The sequence below is a fragment of the Drosophila tropicalis genome, unplaced genomic scaffold, assembly GCF_018151085.1.
Source record: "Drosophila tropicalis isolate 14030-0801.00 unplaced genomic scaffold, ASM1815108v1 contig_1190, whole genome shotgun sequence".
NCBI lineage: Eukaryota > Metazoa > Arthropoda > Insecta > Diptera > Drosophilidae > Drosophila > Drosophila tropicalis.
In genome coordinates this window covers 1,842,518-1,867,252 of record NW_027172561.1, presented here as the reverse complement: position 1 = coordinate 1,867,252, position 24,735 = coordinate 1,842,518, and the positions used below count along the sequence as shown (strand labels likewise).

The following is a 24,735-nucleotide window of genomic DNA, read 5'->3' as shown; positions in this document are numbered from 1 at the left end:
GAAATAAAGGGCGCCGTAGACCCTTCTGAGTGGTTACCAGGTAAGGTGTGATAGTTTTAAGGCTTTTACGTTTCCCAAGTACTCTGAAGTCTGTCTCCATGAATTCAGATCTTCAGATTTATTTCAGAAATAAAGGGCGCCGTAGACCCTTCTGAGTGGTCACCAGGTAATGTTATTTAATGGTTTTAAGGCTTTCACGGCTCCCAAGTACTCTGAAGTCTGTCTTTATTAATTCAGATCTTCAGAAAATATATTTCAGAAATAAAGGGCGCCGTAGACCCTTCTGAGTGGTCACCAGGTAAGGTTCTTTAATGGTTTTAAGGCTTTCACGGCTCCCAAGTACTCTGAAGTCTCTCTCTATGAATTTAGATCTTCAGTTTTATTTTGGAAATAAAGGGCGCCGTAGACCCTTCTGAGTGGTTACCAGGTAAGGTGTGTTAGTTTTAAGGCTTTTACGTTTCCCAAGTACTCTGAAGTCTCTCTCTATGAATTCAGATCTTCAGATTTATTTTGGAAATAAAGGGCGCCGTAGACCCTTCTGAGTGGTTACCAGGTAAGGTGTGTTAGTTTTAAGGCTTTTACGTTTCCCAAGTACTCTGAAGTCTCTCTCTATGAATTCAGATCTTCAGATTTATTTCAGAAATAAAGGGCGCCGTAGACCCTTCTGAGTGGTTACCAGGTAAGGTGTGATAGTCTTAAGGCTTTTACGTTTCCCAAGTACTCTGAAGTCTGTCTCCATGAATTCAGATCTTCAGATTTATTTCAGAAATAAAGGGCGCCGTAGACCCTTCTGAGTGGTTACCAGGTAAGGTGTGATAGTTTTAAGGCTTTTACGTTTCCCAAGTACTCTGAAGTCTGTCTCCATGAATTCAGATCTTCAGATTTATTTCAGAAATAAAGGGCGCCGTAGACCCTTCTGAGTGGTCACCAGGTAATGTTATTTAATGGTTTTAAGGCTTTCACGGCTCCCAAGTACTCTGAAGTCTGTCTTTATTAATTCAGATCTTCAGAAAATATATTTTAGAAATAAAGGGCGCCGTAGACCCTTCTGAGTGGTCACCAGGTAAGGTTCTTTAATGGTTTTAAGGCTTTCACGGCTCCCAAGTACTCTGAAGTCTCTCTCTATGAATTCAGATCTTCAGTTTTATTTTGGAAATAAAGGGCGCCGTAGACCCTTCTGAGTGGTTACCAGGTAAGGTGTGATAGTTTTAAGGCTTTTACGTTTCCCAAGTACTCTGAAGTCTGTCTCCATGAATTCAGATCTTCAGATTTATTTCAGAAATAAAGGGCGCCGTAGACCCTTCTGAGTGGTCACCAGGTAATGTTATTTAATGGTTTTAAGGCTTTCACGGCTCCCAAGTACTCTGAAGTCTGTCTTTATTAATTCAGATCTTCAGAAAATATATTTCAGAAATAAAGGGCGCCGTAGACCCTTCTGAGTGGTCACCAGGTAAGGTTCTTTAATGGTTTTAAGGCTTTCACGGCTCCCAAGTACTCTGAAGTCTGTCTTTATTAATTCAGATCTTCAGAAAATATATTTCAGAAATAAAGGGCGCCGTAGACCCTTCTGAGTGGTCACCAGGTAAGGTTCTTTAATGGTTTTAAGGCTTTCACGGCTCCCAAGTACTCTGAAGTCTGTCTCCATGAATTCAGATCTTCAGATTTATTTCAGAAATAAAGGGCGCCGTAGACCCTTCTGAGTGGTCACCAGGTAATGTTATTTAATGGTTTTAAGGCTTTCACGGCTCCCAAGTACTCTGAAGTCTCTCTCTATGAATTCAGATCTTCAGTTTTATTTTGGAAATAAAGGGCGCCGTAGACCCTTCTGAGTGGTTACCAGGTAAGGTGTGATAGTTTTAAGGCTTTTACGTTTCCCAAGTACTCTGAAGTCTGTCTCCATGAATTCAGATCTTCAGATTTATTTCAGAAATAAAGGGCGCCGTAGACCCTTCTGAGTGGTTACCAGGTAAGGTGTGATAGTTTTAAGGCTTTTACGTTTCCCAAGTACTCTGAAGTCTGTCTCCATGAATTCAGATCTTCAGATTTATTTCAGAAATAAAGGGCGCCGTAGACCCTTCTGAGTGGTCACCAGGTAATGTTATTTAATGGTTTTAAGGCTTTCACGGCTCCCAAGTACTCTGAAGTCTGTCTTTATTAATTCAGATCTTCAGAAAATATATTTCAGAAATAAAGGGCGCCGTAGACCCTTCTGAGTGGTCACCAGGTAAGGTTCTTTAATGGTTTTAAGGCTTTCACGGCTCCCAAGTACTCTGAAGTCTCTCTCTATGAATTCAGATCTTCAGTTTTATTTTGGAAATAAAGGGCGCCGTAGACCCTTCTGAGTGGTTACCAGGTAAGGTGTGATAGTTTTAAAGCTTTTACGTTTCCCAAGTACTCTGAAGTCTCTCTCTATGAATTCAGATCTTCAGATTTATTTCAGAAATAAAGGGCGCCGTAGACCCTTCTGAGTGGTTACCAGGTAAGGTGTGCTAGTTTTAAGGCTTTTACGTTTCCCAAGTACTCTGAAGTCTGTCTCCATGAATTCAGATCTTCAGATTTATTTCAGAAATAAAGGGCGCCGTAGACCCTTCTGAGTGGTCACCAGGTAATGTTATTTAATGGTTTTAAGGCTTTCACGGCTCCCAAGTACTCTGAAGTCTGTCTTTATTAATTCAGATCTTCAGAAAATATATTTCAGAAATAAAGGGCGCCGTAGACCCTTCTGAGTGGTCGCCAGGTAAGGTTCTTTAATGGTTTTAAGGCTTTCACGGCTCCCAAGTACTCTGAAGTCTCTCTCTATGAATTCAGATCTTCAGTTTTATTTTGGAAATAAAGGGCGCCGTAGACCCTTCTGAGTGGTTACCAGGTAAGGTGTGTTAGTTTTAAGGCTTTTACGTTTCCCAAGTACTCTGAAGTCTCTCTCTATGAATTCAGATCTTCAGTTTTATATTGGAAATAAAGGGCGCCGTAGACCCTTCTGAGTGGTTACCAGGTAAGGTGTGATAGTTTTAAGGCTTTTACGTTTCCCAAGTACTCTGAAGTCTCTCTCTATGAATTCAGATCTTCAGATTTATTTCAGAAATAAAGGGCGCCGTAGACCCTTCTGAGTGGTTACCAGGTAAGGTGTGATAGTTTTAAGGCTTTTACGTTTCCCAAGTACTCTGAAGTCTGTCTCCATGAATTCAGATCTTCAGATTTATTTCAGAAATAAAGGGCGCCGTAGACCCTTCTGAGTGGTCACCAGGTAATGTTATTTAATGGTTTTAAGGCTTTCACGGCTCCCAAGTACTCTGAAGTCTGTCTTTATTAATTCAGATCTTCAGAAAATATATTTCAGAAATAAAGGGCGCCGTAGACCCTTCTGAGTGGTCACCAGGTAAGGTTCTTTAATGGTTTTAAGGCTTTCACGGCTCCCAAGTACTCTGAAGTCTCTCTCTATGAATTCAGATCTTCAGTTTTATTTTGGAAATAAAGGGCGCCGTAGACCCTTCTGAGTGGTTACCAGGTAAGGTGTGTTAGTTTTAAGGCTTTTACGTTTCCCAAGTACTCTGAAGTCTCTCTCTATGAATTCAGATCTTCAGATTTATTTTGGAAATAAAGGGCGCCGTAGACCCTTCTGAGTGGTTACCAGGTAAGGTGTGTTAGTTTTAAGGCTTTTACGTTTCCCAAGTACTCTGAAGTCTCTCTCTATGAATTCAGATCTTCAGATTTATTTCAGAAATAAAGGGCGCCGTAGACCCTTCTGAGTGGTTACCAGGTAAGGTGTGATAGTCTTAAGGCTTTTACGTTTCCCAAGTACTCTGAAGTCTGTCTCCATGAATTCAGATCTTCAGATTTATTTCAGAAATAAAGGGCGCCGTAGACCCTTCTGAGTGGTTACCAGGTAAGGTGTGATAGTTTTAAGGCTTTTACGTTTCCCAAGTACTCTGAAGTCTGTCTCCATGAATTCAGATCTTCAGATTTATTTCAGAAATAAAGGGCGCCGTAGACCCTTCTGAGTGGTCACCAGGTAATGTTATTTAATGGTTTTAAGGCTTTCACGGCTCCCAAGTACTCTGAAGTCTGTCTTTATTAATTCAGATCTTCAGAAAATATATTTTAGAAATAAAGGGCGCCGTAGACCCTTCTGAGTGGTCACCAGGTAAGGTTCTTTAATGGTTTTAAGGCTTTCACGGCTCCCAAGTACTCTGAAGTCTCTCTCTATGAATTCAGATCTTCAGTTTTATTTTGGAAATAAAGGGCGCCGTAGACCCTTCTGAGTGGTTACCAGGTAAGGTGTGATAGTTTTAAGGCTTTTACGTTTCCCAAGTACTCTGAAGTCTGTCTCCATGAATTCAGATCTTCAGATTTATTTCAGAAATAAAGGGCGCCGTAGACCCTTCTGAGTGGTCACCAGGTAATGTTATTTAATGGTTTTAAGGCTTTCACGGCTCCCAAGTACTCTGAAGTCTGTCTTTATTAATTCAGATCTTCAGAAAATATATTTCAGAAATAAAGGGCGCCGTAGACCCTTCTGAGTGGTCACCAGGTAAGGTTCTTTAATGGTTTTAAGGCTTTCACGGCTCCCAAGTACTCTGAAGTCTGTCTTTATTAATTCAGATCTTCAGAAAATATATTTCAGAAATAAAGGGCGCCGTAGACCCTTCTGAGTGGTCACCAGGTAAGGTTCTTTAATGGTTTTAAGGCTTTCACGGCTCCCAAGTACTCTGAAGTCTGTCTCCATGAATTCAGATCTTCAGATTTATTTCAGAAATAAAGGGCGCCGTAGACCCTTCTGAGTGGTCACCAGGTAATGTTATTTAATGGTTTTAAGGCTTTCACGGCTCCCAAGTACTCTGAAGTCTCTCTCTATGAATTCAGATCTTCAGTTTTATTTTGGAAATAAAGGGCGCCGTAGACCCTTCTGAGTGGTTACCAGGTAAGGTGTGATAGTTTTAAGGCTTTTACGTTTCCCAAGTACTCTGAAGTCTGTCTCCATGAATTCAGATCTTCAGATTTATTTCAGAAATAAAGGGCGCCGTAGACCCTTCTGAGTGGTTACCAGGTAAGGTGTGATAGTTTTAAGGCTTTTACGTTTCCCAAGTACTCTGAAGTCTGTCTCCATGAATTCAGATCTTCAGATTTATTTCAGAAATAAAGGGCGCCGTAGACCCTTCTGAGTGGTCACCAGGTAATGTTATTTAATGGTTTTAAGGCTTTCACGGCTCCCAAGTACTCTGAAGTCTGTCTTTATTAATTCAGATCTTCAGAAAATATATTTCAGAAATAAAGGGCGCCGTAGACCCTTCTGAGTGGTCACCAGGTAAGGTTCTTTAATGGTTTTAAGGCTTTCACGGCTCCCAAGTACTCTGAAGTCTCTCTCTATGAATTCAGATCTTCAGTTTTATTTTGGAAATAAAGGGCGCCGTAGACCCTTCTGAGTGGTTACCAGGTAAGGTGTGATAGTTTTAAAGCTTTTACGTTTCCCAAGTACTCTGAAGTCTCTCTCTATGAATTCAGATCTTCAGATTTATTTCAGAAATAAAGGGCGCCGTAGACCCTTCTGAGTGGTTACCAGGTAAGGTGTGCTAGTTTTAAGGCTTTTACGTTTCCCAAGTACTCTGAAGTCTGTCTCCATGAATTCAGATCTTCAGATTTATTTCAGAAATAAAGGGCGCCGTAGACCCTTCTGAGTGGTCACCAGGTAATGTTATTTAATGGTTTTAAGGCTTTCACGGCTCCCAAGTACTCTGAAGTCTGTCTTTATTAATTCAGATCTTCAGAAAATATATTTCAGAAATAAAGGGCGCCGTAGACCCTTCTGAGTGGTCACCAGGTAAGGTTCTTTAATGGTTTTAAGGCTTTCACGGCTCCCAAGTACTCTGAAGTCTCTCTCTATGAATTCAGATCTTCAGTTTTATTTTGGAAATAAAGGGCGCCGTAGACCCTTCTGAGTGGTTACCAGGTAAGGTGTGTTAGTTTTAAGGCTTTTACGTTTCCCAAGTACTCTGAAGTCTCTCTCTATGAATTCAGATCTTCAGATTTATTTTGGAAATAAAGGGCGCCGTAGACCCTTCTGAGTGGTTACCAGGTAAGGTGTGATAGTTTTAAGGCTTTTACGTTTCCCAAGTACTCTGAAGTCTGTCTCCATGAATTCAGATCTTCAGATTTATTTCAGAAATAAAGGGCGCCGTAGACCCTTCTGAGTGGTCACCAGGTAATGTTATTTAATGGTTTTAAGGCTTTCACGGCTCCCAAGTACTCTGAAGTCTGTCTTTATTAATTCAGATCTTCAGAAAATATATTTCAGAAATAAAGGGCGCCGTAGACCCTTCTGAGTGGTCACCAGGTAAGGTTCTTTAATGGTTTTAAGGCTTTCACGGCTCCCAAGTACTCTGAAGTCTGTCTTTATTAATTCAGATCTTCAGAAAATATATTTCAGAAATAAAGGGCGCCGTAGACCCTTCTGAGTGGTCACCAGGTAAGGTTCTTTAATGGTTTTAAGGCTTTCACGGCTCCCAAGTACTCTGAAGTCTCTCTCTATGAATTCAGATCTTCAGTTTTATTTTGGAAATAAAGGGCGCCGTAGACCCTTCTGAGTGGTTACCAGGTAAGGTGTGATAGTTTTAAGGCTTTTACGTTTCCCAAGTACTCTGAAGTCTCTCTCTATGAATTCAGATCTTCAGTTTTATTTTGGAAATAAAGGGCGCCTTAGACCCTTCTGAGTGGTTACCAGGTAATGTTATTTAATGGTTTTAAGGCTTTCACGGCTCCCAAGTACTCTGAAGTCTGTCTTTATTAATTCAGATCTTCAGAAAATATATTTCAGAAATAAAGGGCGCCGTAGACCCTTCTGAGTGGTCACCAGGTAAGGTTCTTTAATGGTTTTAAGGCTTTCACGGCTCCCAAGTACTCTGAAGTCTCTCTCTATGAATTCAGATCTTCAGTTTTATTTTGGAAATAAAGGGCGCCGTAGACCCTTCTGAGTGGTTACCAGGTAAGGTGTGATAGTTTTAAGGCTTTTACGTTTCCCAAGTACTCTGAAGTCTCTCTCTATGAATTCAGATCTTCAGTTTTATTTTGGAAATAAAGGGCGCCTTAGACCCTTCTGAGTGGTTACCAGGTAATGTTATTTAATGGTTTTAAGGCTTTTACGTTTCCCAAGTACTCTGAAGTCTCTCTCTATGAATTCAGATCTTCAGATTTATTTCAGAAATAAAGGGCGCCGTAGACCCTTCTGAGTGGTTACCAGGTAAGGTGTGATAGTCTTAAGGCTTTTACGTTTCCCAAGTACTCTGAAGTCTGTCTCCATGAATTCAGATCTTCAGTTTTATTTTGGAAATAAAGGGCGCCTTAGACCCTTCTGAGTGGTTACCAGGTAATGTTATTTAATGGTTTTAAGGCTTTTACGTTTCCCAAGTACTCTGAAGTCTCTCTCTATGAATTCAGATCTTCAGATTTATTTCAGAAATAAAGGGCGCCATAGACCATATACAAGGGTAGTTTTAAGCGGTAAGCTAAATACTAATTATGTACATTAAGACGGCCGAAGATGGTTCACTTGACATGTGTGTACCATTCTATGCCTTGGCCATATAATGTTCATTTATTTTTATTGGCTGGCACATTTAAAAAGCATAAAGCGCTAAAAATATTAAATTTTGCTTTTATTGGAGAGACTCGTTCTCTTCCATAGCATTGCCAATAATGAAATGCCGGTGAAATTTGTTTGCGTATGTTCCGCCTTAAGCCGCATGTTGTTTCTAGTGATGGCGATATTTCGCAGATAACAGCAGCGGTGTGTTTGAAAAAATCGATATTAAATCGATCCCAGCACTAATTGTAGCTAGATATGCCTTTTATTAGCTATAATATTAGAGATTAACTTTTTCGAAGAATGAGAAGATTTGAAATCATACAAATTATTGGTAATAAGAAAAAAAAAATTTTTAAAGCATTTCTTTGCAAAAACGGTGGATTTGGAAGAATAAATATTACATCAGTGACAGCGCTCAGTCCTATCGATAGAGACAGATAAAGTATAAATATCGATAACTCGAAAATGATAGTCATCGATAGCTTCACACTACCAACTTGCCGCCTCTAGGCACAATACTTTTAACTGTTCCAAACTTTTTTTCTTTGTTTTAATGCGCAAATGTATGGATATCAGTCTGTTTCTTTGTATTTCGTGTCCCCCACTTTTCGTGTAGGATTAAACGGTCCGATTCGATGAATTTGCATACTTTATCTCAGAAAGGTACTTGAGCTTTATCCCAATAGCTTTCAAATTTAGGACGTAAAGTCGATTTGCTCCGAGGGACCGACGGACATACATATGTATGTATGTATGTACATGTATGTATGTATTTATGTAGCTCGGAAAACGTATTTTTCCCTGCGTCACAAACGTCTCTGACCAATTTCATAATTCTCTCTTCAAGGGTAATAAACGAGAGATGCAAAAAAAAAACCATAATGAAAAAGCAAAGATGTTTGCACTACGATTTAAAACTGTCAACTGAAATGGTTTGCTCGTGCTTTGGCTTCAGATTCACAGAATTTATGGCAGCTAATTAAATCTAAAATGCTCAGGTCAGTCAAGAGTGATGCAACTCCATCGTCATGTACATATGTGCCAAAAAAAACTTCTCTTCAATTTTTAAACAACTTCCATTCTGTCTCCGTACTTTTCCTTCCAATATTTTTTTTTTTTTTTTCCCATGCTAAAAGTTGCTGCCTCAAATCTGTGGAAAATGGGCGCAAACTTTATAGGCTTGTTAGTAAAGTTTATTTTCTTTTTCTACTTTAGGATGGCACGACTGCTGCCTCTACTGCCATTAACTTGGGCAAAGGACAACGACAGTGACACCAATGGAGAAGCCCATCAGCAGCAAAAACACCAATAACAGCAACAATCTCTGGCTTCAGGAGTTCCCAAGATGTCCTTAAATAGACACAAATGACAACAAATGAAATGAAAACGTGTCAATTTACGTGTGCCAAAAAAAAATCCAATGAAACGAATGTCGTCCATGGGAAAGTTTGAATACCCTTGGCCGCAACAGTTTTAAACGTTTCAAACATTTTTCCTTGTATCTCAATGCATATGTACATATACATATGATCCTATTCAAATTTTGGAATAAATTGTGCCAACAAATTTATTAATGCATACTACATTTAAAAAAAAAAACTTTAATTTAGCATTCAAGTTAGATTTGCGCATACTATGGTGATCAAATATACATACATATGTATACTGGGGTCCGAAATGTCTCTGTGAAAGGAATACATATTGAAGAGGAATTTAATACCACAACTAAAAACACGATCTTCATTCCTTGAATTCAAAATATGAACTGATTTTATTTACAAAAGTGTTGTGTATAATATAAATGAAATCTTAAATTCTAGGCGGCGACAATTGTTTTTAAAAATGCTTATTCTAATGTTTCTATTTCATGCTCAGCGTTGGCGACTTCATATTGCGCCGTTGTTACAATCTTAAGTGCTTTTCCAGAGAGTGTGGATGTATGGTCTGGTTGTTTTTTCAGCAATACTTGATTCGAATGAAGACGATGTTTATTCTTAAACACATATAATAGAATAATATAATTGTCACGAGGCATTATATAAATTTAATGATTCATCCCTAGGTGAGCGACGGTTAGCTGCATCTCTGGGGTTATTGATAACTTTAAAGAGTCTTAGATAAAAGTGGGTTGTAGTTGACACAAAGTGAAAACCAAAATATGAAGATCTTATTAATGTGACAATTAATTAATCAAAAGGTTTTAATACCCTTGCAGAGAGTATTTATAAATTTATCAGATGCTTGTAACGCACAGAAGGAGACCCCATAAAGTACATATGAATTCGATATAGCCATGTCCGTCGGTGCGTATTCGTCTTACTCCGTCTACTCAATTCAGGATGAACCTCGGTATTTCGGATACTTTTAACCTTTTATCATCCTTTAAAATATTCGGATCGGACAACTTTATCAACAGTGATATACGAAAAATCGGGGAAGACGTGGGAGTCTCCTTACCAAATCTGGTAATATGATAGTTTTCCATCTAAAAAGAGAACTCAAGTTAGCCCGGAACAGATGAAATATGAAAATTGTCAGGTTCGAACCGTAACATCATATAGCTATGGAAGAAACGTAGATGAAGAAATAGGAGTATCTCTATGAAATTTACTAATACGATAGGTTTATGTTTAAATCTTCAGTTCCCGAAGTTTCAATCAGATCGGATAAACAGAACACAAGTTACAGTCAATATAAATCGACTCTGTTCAAACGCTGCCAGCAACCTACTACGTCATTACATGAAACCAACAAAGCAGATACACCTACAGACTCAACGCTTAATAAACTGCATGTGTATGCGTGCACACATACAAAGTGCTTGCAAGGCGATGGGAAGGCGGGTACAGCAAAATAAAAAGGGACAGAGTGACATTTCAAAGATTTTTGCCTCCTCATTATTAAATTGAGTTACAGCAAAGAAGTTTAAAAACTTTAAAAAAATATAAAATTGCCAATGACTTCAAGGGGTATATGTTTACTACTACTACTCGAGATTTCCGTGTTGAACAGTTGAAAAATCGGGTTAAGCTAGATTTCAGTGTTGTCAAACGCTATTTTTATTTGGCGCGCTGTTTGACCGCCCTGGTAGCCAAATATTTAAATCTAAACTCTGCCAGAGCAGCCGAATATTGTATTCTAAACTATATTTGTTCTATAAAATCAAGAAATATTGTAAACTCAACAATATTTTCGTTTGTTGAGAATAGTGCGAACAAAAGATTCAAAAAGCTCGCGTATTCGAGTATCTAAAATTCGGCATCTGGCAACACTATCTCAACAATTTGACAGTTTTTTTAGCCGGAAACAGCTACTTTTAGCTATAGTCCCGCTAAAAATATTATTTTTTTTTTTAATTACTCAAAAACTACGAAATAAATCGCCTAGGCGCACCTGAGGTCGTGCTCGTGGAATTTTTCTCTTTCGTTTGATACCAAAATTATGTAGTTTAAGCGCGTTTTGGGACCGAGTAACGTAAGTAAATATTTACCGAAATAACATTTGAACATGCCCTATTTTCTGTTTATAAAACACATTTGACAGCCCTTACAATATCGATTGTTTTTTTTATCGATTGTTAATCGAAGCCTTTCCCATACCTAATACTTCACGTGGTACCGACTTGCCGACTTGTGTGACGCTTCATCAGTTGCTTTTTGGCTCTCGAGATGAGAGCAACAGCAACTTAAACTATTTTGCACCTTACTTTTCCCTTCTTTTACTTTTTTAAAATTTTACATTTTTAAAACGCATTACCCGGTTCTAAAAGTTAAGAAGCGAACAAAAACTTCGACTTTATAAATTAAATTACGGTTGCAAACGATGACAGTTATGGCCAACAATCAACTGTCTCTACATTATATGTATAACAATGTATTGTTAATTCTAAAACTTAATTTCTAAAATGTTTTTTAAATACTCTTGCATCCGGTTCCTGCTTACTCTGAAGTCTGTCACCATGAATTTAGTCTTTTGGAAACTCCGTCTCCGAAAAAAATGAGTGCCGTCGAGGTGACTGACCAATTATGGTTCCCGCTTACTCTGAAGTCTTTCATCGTGAATTCAGACCCCCTCAGTTTCCGAAAAAAACGAGGCTAGGAAATTTTAACGTTTAAAACGTTCTTATTTATTATTTTCCTTATTCATAAAAATCTTACAAACTAATTGAAAACGTAAGTCCGAAAAAAACGAGGCGAGAAAGTTTAAACTTTTAAAACGTTCCTGTTTTCCTTATTCATAAAAATCCCAAAAATTATATAAAAATTAGACTCCGAAAAAAACCGTTCGTTAACTTATATTTAAATTTTATGAAAAATCTTTTATTTTTGTTCACGCGTTCAAAACGTTTCTATTGATGACAATAAGAGTTGGAAGTGAAATAGCCTCGTAGCCATCTATTCCACAAATTACGTCCATTACCCACTCCATGGTGTGTTCCATTATATACGTTTCTAGAGTCAACAAATTGTGCATGACAACTGCTTAGTTCTTTAGGCATAACCTCAACGAAATTTGCAGAACAACTGCTTACTTCTTTGGCCATCGGCTGTCCATCTTCCTTTTCTGAATGAAAAGCACGAAATCTAATCTCACATTGGCCCATCCAGTAATCTTACAAGCATTAATGGATTACATCATTATTATCAATCTTTTTCATATAGCTCGATTCCTAAATACTTTAAACTGCTTGCTCTATTATTGACTTTTAGGTAAAATTTTAAATGTTCAGTCAGATTGAATCAAGTAATACGCTTTAGCACTTCTTGTAGTTTTTGTTTTGTAGATTTTTTGCAGCTGTTTGTCATTTTGAGCCAATTGAAATGGAAAGGTAATCTTTCAATGAGAAGATTTTAATTTTAACTTAAAGATTTTTTGGCCATGAAAAAAAGGTTTTAAAGTTGCTTATGAATTGCATTTCCGCAAATGTTTGGTCAAGGGAAAAATTTATGAGCCAAATGCCACTCAAATGAACCCTTTTTTTTGGTTCTTCGGTTTACGGGCTTATTTATTATTTCATTTTTATATACAAATATATGTATGTATGTATATGCATTTGCGTGAAAAGAAGAAAGAGGTGACAAGGGGGGACTGGGACACTGGGCCTTTCATTCTTCTGTGTTTTTTTTTCTTCTTTTCATTTTGTTATGTTATGTTGCGGCTTGGCAACGAATTTTGTGTTGGACTTGGGTTTTTTTGTTGCTTCTCTCGTTCCACTTCTAGTTCGTTTTTATGGCAATTTGACGCCATTTTATTGTCACACCGCCGCACACTGGACACTTTAGAGTTGTCTTTCCAGAGTCATAAATTCCGCCACGTCCTGGCATTTGGAGTGTTTTGGGCCGAAGGGGGCGTGAGAATGAGTTGAATGCCAAGGGTGGGAGGAGGATGAGGAGGATTGGTGAGACATTAATTCGATGCTGGTTACCGGGTTTCCGTAAGCATTTCCTTGTGCTAACAGCTTAGCTAGTGCCATGGTAGAACATAATTTATTTGCTATTATAGAAACTTCATTTCTTGTTGATTGGAAACTTACACGAACGCAAAGCAACACACACCGCACACACACTGCACACACACATACACACGATAAGTGAGGATTTTTCAATTTTGCGTAAGGCAACAACAAAACATAATTCCAAGTGCAGCTAAAGTTATGGCAAGCGACCTTAAGAGCAGCGATAACTAGCGGCAAAAAACGGAAGGCGGGCAGACCAGCAAGAGAAGGAGCAGCTGCCGTGTGTGTGAGTGTGTGTAGGTGTGTGTGTGTGTGTGAGTGAAGGACGCAGCAAAAATGCCAAACGCAAATGTCGCCAATATCCCAATGGCAATCGATGAAAATTTATAGAAAATTGCGCACAAATAAAATTTTACGTTTGTTTGCTTTTTTCATTTACGATGTTGGTATGTTCTTGTTTCTCTCTCACACTCATTCTCTCTCGCTCTCGCTCCCTCTTGCTTTCTCTCTCTGTCTGTTTGTATATTGCATACGATGTATGGTCTCTTTCTTAACCTGTTTTCTTGCCTTATTGAAATAGCTTTTTCTCTTGACTGCTGCTCGTCATGGTGTATTCCTTTTTTTTTGTTTTGCCTTTTTCTTTTTGTTGTTGTTGTTGGCTTTCGCTCTTATTGTTAGCTGCATCAGAAGGCAAAAGGAAAGCAGAAGAAAAAGCGCTTTTGCATTGCAATTGTTGCCAGTCACAAACCCAAGGAACAAACCAAACCACTTTCACAATCATATGCACAGCATGTGGGATCGAGCAGCGATAATGGTTGGTCGAGGGGGGTAAGACGAGAATGGGGCTACTCACACATCTCATAGCTGTTAATGTTTACGATTGTCGTTTTCAATTTCAGTTAATTGAAATGGCTCAAAAGGCAACCAAGAACATTATGCTCCAGGGACTTTTCATTCACTTCCAGAGTTTTGTCCCCTTCAGCACTTCCTTCCCCTTCGCACACATGGTCATATTGGTTCTGCATACTATGTGTCTCTGTCTGTCTGTCTGGCGATTTGTCCTTTTATCGCGTAAGTGTGTGTGTTGTCAAATGTGCCGAAAATGTTGCGAATGGGTGTTGCTTGTTTTTAGGTTTTCTTTCTCCTGCTCTCTCTTTTTTTGTGTTTTTATCGCCGTTCCTTTAAAATTTGCAACTCAAAGCGATGTTTGGTAGCTTCTGTTTATTTGTTTTTATTTAGGCAGTCTCCCTCTCGTCGCTTTTGTGCTGCCGTTGTCCTCTCTGATGATTTAGTTTATGCCCTTTAATGCCCTGAAAAGTATGCTGCATTTTTTCTTCCCCTACAGACTCGTAGAGAAGCGTAAAAAGTTGTTTCCTCGGTCATAGTTCAAAATGCATCTAAGGATGCCATGTATGAGTGTGTTAGTGTATGTGTGGAAGCAAGCAGTGCATGTAGCGATAAAACAGATGTGTTATTTATGAAGCTTCACGCAAATAACACGCATCTATACGATGCAGTTGCAACAATTTTTACACCTTTAAGACACAACACAAGAAATTCATTTCGTAAAACACCACTTTTTGTTCAAGTTTCAAGATAATCCAATTGACCGAATTTTCAATGTAGTATGGCTTTAAAATCACTTGAATTTTAAAACATATGCTGGCAAGTTAAAGAACCAAGCAGTAAGGGGATGGATATTCATTATTTACCTGAACAGATTTTCATGTAATTTATTTTGAAAAGTTGACCTACAACTTTCGAGTTTGTTTTATCCCCTTAGGCTAGATCTTGGAACACCCCCAACCCAATCAAAGCTGCTGTAATTAAAGGATGTCCCTAAAGATTGACAGGCTGACAGACTGATGGCTAAACAGACAGGTTATAAAAACTCCATGCTTGCTTTAACTTTTAAGAAATGAGACTTCTGTTTTTGCATATGTGTATGTATGTATGTAAAGAAAAAGCTAAGGAATATTATATGTTCCGAGCAAAGAATAAAAAACAGGCGGACTATTAAGAACTTCATTAAGAATATATTTAAATCATCATCAAAAACCAAGACGTTTAAGCCAAGTGGATCTATTTCGACTGTTCCTTCGTCCGTTTAAACGCCTTGATCGTTGAGATTACAGAGCTAGAGGCAACAATTTGTTTGCCACAAAATGCGCAATTGATAAAGTAAAGAGCGAAAATTGGCAGATGAGTTGTCTAAGTGGCCCAGTCATCCCAGGCTAGTCTATGGATGTAGTTTTCGTATAAACCTAAGGCCTAAGTTGCCAGAGCTTGTAAAATATAGTTAGGTTGACATCTATATGCTATATTTATAATAATAATTGCATTACAAACTAGAAGACCTAAGCCAATTGACATTTTCTCCTTACCAAGGAACGCCAATTAGAAGGACCGTATATTGTATTGTTCTTAGAATTCCAAATTCACCTCTCTCACTCGTCTAAAGGATTGGAAAAAAAGGAAAGGAGGAAACTTTCTGTGAACCGAGGGCCGCATAATTAGTTTAAGCTCAAAGTTCGAGGCGGTTGCTCGGCTACATAAGCCGCTGGGAAATTCCCTTAGTCGAAGAGGTTGCTGATACAAATTTTTGTGTTTTTTTTTTTTTTTTTTCTTGTTTGTTTACTTTGCTGCATAAACAAACAAATTTTCTACAGTTTCGTCTGCACGTTTTGTTGTCGTTGTTGTTGTGTTTTTGGTTTTTTAATTTTTACAAGCTGCTTGCAACAACTAGCTAATTAACTCAATTAAAAATTAAAATAACTTTAAACTCCATTCCCATCGCTTCATTTAATGTTAAAAAATGAAGAAGCAGAACCATAGCCTCGTCCATATGGATCCTTGCTATATTGTTATTGTTGTTGCTAACCCGAAACGCAAGAGAGTGAGAGAGACAGAGAATTCGAGCCGCAACAGCTAATTGTGGTCCGAATTGGCCAAAGATGGTGCAAGTAGCAACAAACCAACCGCAAACCAAAATGCACAACAACAAGAAGGTACAAAGACCAACACAGACCACTTTCCTTCCATTCACAAACAAGATCCCAAAGTGCTTTGTCTGCTGCTTTAGTTAGAGAAAATATTGCATATCAATAATGTGTATACATATGTATGTATATATATGTACATAGCTCGAGAATAATTTTCCACATCATTAGATGACAAACTCAGACTAGACCAATCTGCCCGTGGGACCTGGATCAATCTGATACTGTGTATACCCTGTAAACAATCAAGGAAAATGGGTAGTTGAGTTAATCTAAACATTCCTGGTATTTTATAGTATTTGCAGTCGGCTTTCCTCTCTCGACTTACGCAACTAACAATAAGTGTTTGGATATTATCTTTGGGCTGCTCATCAGACACATGAAATTAATCAACTTGGCTATGTTTTTTTGTTTCATTTTGGCCTTAAACGAATTCCCATCCCCCTCTCGCTCTCTTTCTCCCTCTCTCGATGTTCTTCCTCGTTGTCATAAGGCGTGTAAATTTCGCCGCCAATAGCAAGAAAACAAAAAGAAGCCAACCCTCACACATTCACAATGGAGAAACTTTATGAATGAGCCAAAGCTTCAACTAACCGGCTGAGTAATACTTTGTTTACAAATCAAATAGTGGGTTATTTGGCCTCTGATTTCCCATGAAAGCCCTGGAAAGAAAATAGTGGAAACAGTTTTTATTTGGATTTATAGCAAATGCCTTATCAGAAGCTTTTGTGGTGAAAGCTTTAGTGGGGAAAGCCACCAACAAAAAAATACGTTCTACATGGTCAAAAGGGTCGAGCCTTGTTGCTGTTGGTATAAGTATCTGGTAAAAGTTATCCAGAAATTTTAATCATACGTTGGAAATCAACTGAAAAACAATCTCTAGAAGTAAGCTTTAAGTTCGAAGTAATTGCATTAACTAAATGTTAACTAGATGCTTAGAATGCGTCGAAAACTTTTCTGTTCTTGGCTTGTCGTAAAAAGGCCACCCAGTGAAATGAATACGTGAATGAATACGTCAGAGATTTATTTGAAGTACATACAAATATTTTCCAAGCAATGGTGAAATGAAGTTTTCAAGTTTGAAAATCCCGCTTTTGACATGAAAATTGATTGTCACTTAAAGATTTTCTATTTGTTTTCCTTGTGATCACGTGTTGTGATTGTGTGTTTAACGTTTGCAAAGAGTTTTTGAATTATTTTTGTTAAATTGATTAAACACTTGCATGATTTCTGATTTCAAAAATAAGAACTCATTAATATATATACATATATATGTTTATATATTTGTATTAGATTTGAGACAAGGTCTTCAATTGGTTAACACACAATACACGTAAGCCGATAACTTTATTGCCTTTGGAGATAAATGCATATAACTTATACAAATAGACACAAATCATACACACACACACACACACACACGCATACATACATACATAAAAATACACATACATACATATGTATAGAGAGATAGAGAGATATATAAATATATAAATATAGATAACAGATAAGTGCTTAGGCACTACTAACTAGGTGAATCTTAAGGAACTTTCTTGAATTTGATCAGACATTCGAATAGGGTCAACTGCTTTGTTTCTGGCATAAGCATGAAAACAAGCAGTCCGAATGCAAAACTAAGGCCACCGAAAGTGAAAAAGAATATGGAATCGGTGAGAAAGTGCTGAAAGGCAGCAACCATTAGTCCCAATTGTAGCGTCTGTTCGCATATTAAAATGCCAGCCAAACAACGTGCCTTATGCGATACACTAAATGCCTCCGCCGTATAGATTAATGCCGGCACTGCCACTCCGCCGGCCACAATTAGCTCGAAGAGCAACATCAGTAGAGCAATCGCTTGCAAATTGATGTCATAGTAGGTCTTTTGCACCGATTCCAAATGCTCGAAAACACCGCCAACCATGACAATAATAATGCCTGCTAGGAATAGAGAAAGTGAGCATAGTTTGCGGCGTCCATGCCAATCGACAAGGAATGCACCAGCCAGACTGCCCAGCAAACCGCAAAATGCCAACCAGTATAGGCAATTCATATCACATTCCAGACCATGCCAACTGACCACCAAGAAGGCACGATTGTACGGCAATGACAATGCCAATGTGGCAAAACATCGTACAAGCAGTACCTTAAGCAGCGGCAACAAGCGACGTGCCCAACGATGCCAACAGCTTGAATCTCGATTCGGTTCCTCAGCAAATTGCTCCCAGTCCCTGGCATTGTGCAATTGCCGACAATCTTCGCGTAGGTGCATCAATTCTGTGGCCGATTGGCCATGCAATTGCTTCAATGTATCACCCACAGCCATATCCCGTTCCTGATGCAACAACAGTAGCGGTGATTCCAAACGATGGGCCAATGCCAGTACGACCGCAGCCACACCAAGGGCAGCCAAAAGTATGCCATGCAACTGATCAATGTGCATGGCATGTCCACGTTCCAGGGGCTCCAAGGCGTACCACAAACGTGTATAGAAGACTTGTATGGAAACGCCCAGCCATAGAAAGATTCGTTCACAGCTCAATAGCATGCCGCGTATGGATTTGTGTGCCACTTCGGATCCAGTGACCAGTGCCTGAACCTGTGTTAGTCCATAGGCAGCACCGACACTAACGCTACTATAGCAGGCGGCACTAAATAATTGTGGCAGGGCAAGATTCAATATGCCAGCCATTAGCAAAAGAAAACCACTTGAAGTCTGAAAAAAAAGAAAAAGAAAATGCAATGCAGGAAAAAGATTAAAAATAAAGAAGGAAATGCATCAATCGATCTAACTTCTTCTAACTACGTTCTTACTCATTCTGTTACACAATTAAAACATCAAGACATCAGATTTAACAATTCTGTGGTGTTATTTCATACTTTATGGAGCAACATTTCTTTGTATTTTTTTTTAGCTCTACGTTACACTTTTCAAAAAGTATTACTTTTATTATTATTATTTGAGAATTTAAGTTGGCAAGGGAGCTGCTTAGGCCTTCAAAACGTGAATCGCTCGAAATCCATTGCACACTTTAGGGGGCGAAATTTCTTTTTAGTTCTCTAGATTTGTTCAACTGATTGGTTATTGTGTGTAGAAATTTTTCTTGCGCTAACGTTATTACTTGTAATCATACTTTAGGGGGAAATCTTTTATTCAATTCTCTACATATGTATGTTTGATTGATTGAAATATTTGGAAGTTTAAAATTTCCGATAGCCTTAACGTTTCGAAAGCCTTCGCACTTAATAAGTGACTTCCGAATTGTTTTATTTGCTTTAAAAATCAAATTTTTATCTTCCCATTGCATACTTTAAGGGGCAAAGTTCTCCCATTTTACTTGCAATTAGAAAAAAAAACATATGAACTTGACCATTGATTTTGGAAGCAGATTATATGCATTAAACAAACATCTGATAAATTTAGATTACAACATTTTCGTATAAAGTATAAAAATGATTTGAAATTAGTTATATGGCTCGATAGTTGATATTGTTAAAGCTAATGGCTAATGCAGGTTGATTTCAATCACTTTATCAGTTCCATCAATTTGATAAGATTGATGATAAATTTATTGATGATGACTATTATAATGTGCAGTAGTCAGATTAATGGGTGTGTTTATTATAGTTAGTATAGTTAATACATACATATGCCACATTTTTGGTAACACGCTGTACAAACAAAGCCGCCAACAGAGCACCCAAAGCAGCGCCAATGTACCAACTCATCATTAGATTGTGTGTGGTATTATTATTGAGAAATTTGCCAGCTGGTGTGTCAAATATGGACCAGGCTAATCTCATACCGCTGCCCACAAACACCATGGAGGCTGTCACAAAAACAAAAACAGAAAAAAAAAACCACAAGACAAAATATGCATAATGAAACAAAAAAAAAAAATCTATTCAAGAAATATATACCCGAGGCCATAGACTGAAATTGCATGCGATAGCGCCACATGAGACGTAGCCAGGGTAGTTTTCCCTCCTCCTCGATGGTTGGCAGCAAAGGCATTTTGAAAGCGACTTTTTGACTAATTACCGCCACCCACCACACACACACACACACACGCACACACACGCACGCACACTTCACAATTAAATTGCAATTGTCGATTTAATGATTGCGGCCTTTTTTTATATTTATTTTTATTTGTTTTTTTTTTTTTCAATTGATTTGTTTATTTTGTGGTTTTTTGTTTTTCCTTTTTTCACAAGAATTTTTTAGTCGTCATTGTGGTTTTTTTCTTTCATTTTGTCATTTCGCTGCGGTCCACTCGAACTCTCTGAACATCTATTTTCTGTTTTGTTTTTTTTTTTTTTGGGGTGGGCTCTGATTTGGCACTTGCCGACCAACAACGCGCGACTTACATAGCTGACGGCTCGAATCGGTTTGATAAACACAGAAGGCACAGGGCACTGTCAAAGTTTGACCGAAACACTCGAGGTGCGAGAACAGAACGGGTTTTTGTTCGATAAGATAAATACAATAAATACAAACATAGACGTTTCGTTTTCTAATGGCTAATGTTGTTGTTGTTGTTGTTGCTAGATGTGGTATACCTACATTTTTTTTTTTGCGAGCTCTATTATCAATATGCTGATTACTGGATATAAATAAATTAATTAAATTTGAATGCATGGTTAGGCGTCAGTTGAGTGGTGGCCCGGCTTCTAGGGTGGACAGTAAATAAGAACTACTGAAAGCCAATTGCCAACTACTGTATGAGGGGTATAATAATGTAAATTGTTATCAGGACATGTGAATGCGAGTGCACCTCTTGGTCAATTTTGGTTAGGGAAAGAGGTGAAAGGTTTACACTCCATTAAGACAGACGGACGGACGGAAGGTTAAGGTTATATTAACTCGCGTTGATCCAAAATATATATACTTTATATGTTTGGAGATGCTTTATTCTTTGCGTTTCACACTTCTGACCAAAATTAATAGGGCCTTTTTGCAAGGGTATAAAAACGTTTCTTGTTAGCTTAAAAATTGCATATTTTTGGGGGAAAAGTTTTCGTAATTTCTTTTGTCAAATTTATATCGCGTGATTCGTTTAGATATCAAGTGAAAGAATAACTCATTTCTATAATAAAATTCATTCAAGTTTAGAATCTGACGAATATCTTTTTTTAATACTAATATGACAGCTGATATATGATATGGTTAAACAATTTTGATAATTTTAATGACAGCTTTATGACAATAATAATTATAAATGACAATTTTATTATTTCAATTGCATATATGGCAAATATTAATAATTCGAATAAAAGCCTTATAAAGCTGTTTATTAAATAAAGAAATATTTTTATTTTTATATTCTAGGACTGACCAATTTTCATCACGATTCATTTTCTTGAAAATTAACCCTCCCACTTATTACATTGAGTTATTTTAGCTAAAGTGGAGAATGAAATGCATTTTCCATTCATTTTGTAAAATGTTTACAAAACCTAAAATAGAAATAATTGTCTATTAGAGAGCGAGTAGAACGTGACATAAATTAGCAATTTGACGCAAATGCTTACTACTATTCTCTATGTACAAACTTTTAGTCGAATCATGAAATACGGTTTTTGCAAGAGTATAAAGATAAGAAGTCCTATTATCATTGAAGCTCCAAATCATTTATAAAGTCTACAGTGGGGCAATTTTTTTTCAGCACGGAATCGAATTCAAATTCGAAATTGAAAAGTGTAGACATAGTCAAAGTTGTGGTCCAAAAAACGCCCTTTTTGAATATGCTGTGAATAAAAGAGACTTCCAAAAGCGAACATGCTAAATGGCAATTTTTAACTTACGAAAAGTTAAAAATTTGTTCAAAATATTTTATTTTTTCAAACAATTTCATACCTTAAAGGGGCAGTGATATAATATTTTACAGCTCTAGATTCGCCCCTGGTTAAAGGGGGGTGAAATCATAATAGACAATTACCCCAAAAAAAAAAAAAAAGTTTTGCATTCATAACAAAACTACAATTTTGCAGAATTTGAAACCAAATAAGTACTAATTAGTTACAATATTTCTTTAATTTTTTCTTAAATCATATATTTTTCAATGTAAACTAAATATAATTGTATAAATCGAAACGTCTACCACATACATATGCATGTATACATATATACTTCATATCAATAGCTTTTATTATTTTAATCACTTTAATTGTAAAAGTTTGTTGGGATTCCCCAAAAAAATTATAATTATCAGACAACACTCAACGAAAGTAAAGTGGGGGAGAAAATTCGTTGACGTGCCAATAGTAGGTAGGCAAATAATTTGTCATTTCATGATGATCGCGTTAAATGTTTAATCTATTGACGATTTGCTGATGCAGTTGCTTATTAGCATCACAGAATATTAGCTCTGCTCTTCAAAAAATAAAAAACTTATTAAATTGTGGGCTGGACTGATAAGCCATACAAATCAATAATTACTATGGTATGTTTTCTATCAAATATGTCGAGAGGTATAGCTTATTTGGGTACTACAAAGAGCTGAAATTGCCTGATAGTCTTTAGTCAGTTTTTGTTTCTCTTTTCTCTTGACGCCGATCGCGTTGCCTACTTTTAGGCATGATAATAACCATTTATGTCGGTTTTTCCTATAACGAAATGGCGAAATGTCTCCTGTGCTTGACGCAACGTAATCAATTTGGTCTCTGGCATATACCAGACACTCAAAAGGAAACCAATTAACTGGAATGCACCAATAGTGAAAAAAAATTTGAAACATTGTCGGTTATCTGAACACCTAGATCCAAAGAATTTATGCCCAAGTGTACAATCATCTCCACTGTATATGCCAAGGCAATACATGGCCGTTTTACAGACAATGGAAAGGCTTCCGATAAGTACGCTGAGCTTGGTGCAAAGGCAATGCCCGAGAATAGTTGAGAGATCAAGAGCAGCCATAGAGCTGTCCTCATATCACTGGTGCGAACAAATTCGTGAATCGTGAAACGGCTTGCCAATCCTATGGACATACCGCCGCATACAATGAGGCCCATTAGAAGAGGAATTTTGCGGCCCAGCGAGTCCAGCGAGAAGGCACACAAACAACTGCCCACCAGGCGGAAAAATCCAAAGAGCACATGTGGCCCCGAGTTGGCGCCATAGACAATGGTGCTAGTTACACTCAATGTATAGGCCACAAGCATGCTATTGCTGCTAGCGTATAGGCCACGTAATAGACAGAGACGGACTAAAGCTGGTAGTGATTGCCGCCACGCTTCTAACTCACTCAATGCTTGATTTTTTACCAAATACAAACGATGTTCCGTCAGCTGATCATACGTTTCCGCGGTAACAGATCGTGGGCACTGCAATTTGGACAAGGCATCGATGGCTCCTTGCTCGTCGTTTGCACTTAGAAGCTCTACCGGTGACTTAATACTCCACACATATGCCAGGCATATGCCAATGATGCCACAAATTATGCTAACAATCCCCTGCACATGCTCCGGCCGGTAGTCATCTTCTGGATCCCGGCTTACAGCGCAAACAATTTGCACAAATATGCCCAACGTTGTTGGCCACTGTTCTATGCCAGAGGCAATTGAGCCACGCTTATAGCAAACAGATAATTCCCCTGCCATGGCCAATGTTGGGGCAAAGATCAGACCATTGGCAATGCCATTCATGTAATTTGCGGCAAATATGGGTCCAGTACCAGATTTTGAGCTAAATGTTGAGCTTCCAACTGTAGTCACAATGCCTCCAATTAAAACCAGCAAAGAACTGAATTCCTGCAAAAATTGGCGAAAATTATGACGGAAATATGAACACAAAATCCCTCACTTACCACTAACAATTTGTAGGAGCAACGTTGACTCAACAGGAAACTGAGTGCAGCCCCAAAAATGGCGGCTATAAACCAACTGATGCGCAGATGTGGGCCGATTATAAGTTCGTTTTCATAGCCTCTGAAACCAATGGACCAGGCCAAAAACATGCCGCCAGATAGAAAAATCAATGCAGCTAAAAATCAGAAACAAAAAAACAAAGCAAATAAAACGCACCTTAGAAATAAATTTTGTTAAGCATGACGTGCAAGAAAAATGTTTACATGGTATTTGTTTTAGTATGAAACGAAATTAGTCATCACCAAAACTTACACACACACACACAGTACACAGTAAACACAACACATACATACATACATACATATATGATTCATTTGATGTATTTAATTGCCCTTTGACATTCACTTTGAACTTACCTGCACCCACTGCATTGGCTTGAGGTTGGTTACGTAGATCACGATTACAACATGTTTGAATTGTAGTGTCCGTCATTGTATTCTGAATTCTCAATGCTCCATCCGGCTGATGCTGATGCTGATGTTGATCTGTTGGTAGTGTTTGAAAATCATTTGTCGATGGCCTATTTGATACGTTGCTTGATTCCATGTCCGCACTCTACTTATTCTTCGACTTCACCGATCCGACTTGGCCGTTAGGTCAGACAGCACTAGAGTCTAAGAAATAACTGGCATACGCATAAACCTCATGTTATACAGGTGGTAGTTACCTGTGTTTTGGTCTATCAATCGGCTAACGCAAGCTAATCTTATCGCATATTGTATTGATTGATAAGTAGACACACACAGAATACTTATTTTTTGTTTTGTACTATCGCTGGTGTTTTTTGAATTTTATTTTATTTCTCTTTACTTTTTCGGACACAAATGTACACCTTTCTT

The 24,735-nt window shown here is 37.9% G+C and overlaps 2 protein-coding genes across 3 annotated transcripts; both read right to left on the bottom strand.

Annotated features, from left to right (window-relative positions):
* Nucleotides 1-17,343: 17,343 nt before the first annotated feature.
* Nucleotides 17,344-20,409, bottom strand: LOC137579383 (uncharacterized). 2 transcript variants are annotated; one of them, XM_068293127.1, is made up of 3 exons: nucleotides 19,949-20,409; nucleotides 19,676-19,857; nucleotides 17,344-18,743 (listed from the first exon to the last, which is right to left on the bottom strand). In XM_068293127.1, exons 1-3 carry the CDS (start codon nucleotides 20,040-20,042, stop codon nucleotides 17,571-17,573), a joined length of 1,449 nt encoding a protein of 482 aa, XP_068149228.1. In that variant the 5' UTR covers nucleotides 20,043-20,409; the 3' UTR covers nucleotides 17,344-17,570. The 2 variants fall into 2 exon arrangements, with proteins under 2 accessions (XP_068149228.1, XP_068149235.1); XM_068293134.1 differs by lacking the exons at nucleotides 19,676-19,857; nucleotides 19,949-20,409 and adding an exon at nucleotides 19,338-19,473.
* A 1,746-nt stretch (nucleotides 20,410-22,155) lies between these two features.
* LOC137579229 (uncharacterized) lies at nucleotides 22,156-24,513 on the bottom strand. The gene is given in 4 exon segments (XM_068292938.1): nucleotides 22,156-22,783; nucleotides 22,786-23,779; nucleotides 23,836-24,011; nucleotides 24,253-24,513. Coding segments are annotated over 4 exon segments (1,542 nt in total). The 5' UTR covers nucleotides 24,443-24,513; the 3' UTR covers nucleotides 22,156-22,601.
* Nucleotides 24,514-24,735: the final 222 nt, after the last annotated feature.

Bases quoted from the DNA above. Each gene is read 5' to 3' on its own strand.
- LOC137579383 (XM_068293127.1), bottom strand. From the start codon at position 20,042: ATGCCTTTGCTGCCAACCATCGAGGAGGAGGGAAAACTACCCTGGCTA. The intron at 19,858-19,948 runs GTATATATTTCT...TTTTTGTGACAG, and splicing joins ATTTCAGTCTATGGCCTCGG to CCTCCATGGTGTTTGTGGGC. The intron at 18,744-19,675 runs GTATGTATTAAC...CTTTTTTTTCAG, and splicing joins TTACCAAAAATGTGGCATAT to ACTTCAAGTGGTTTTCTTTT.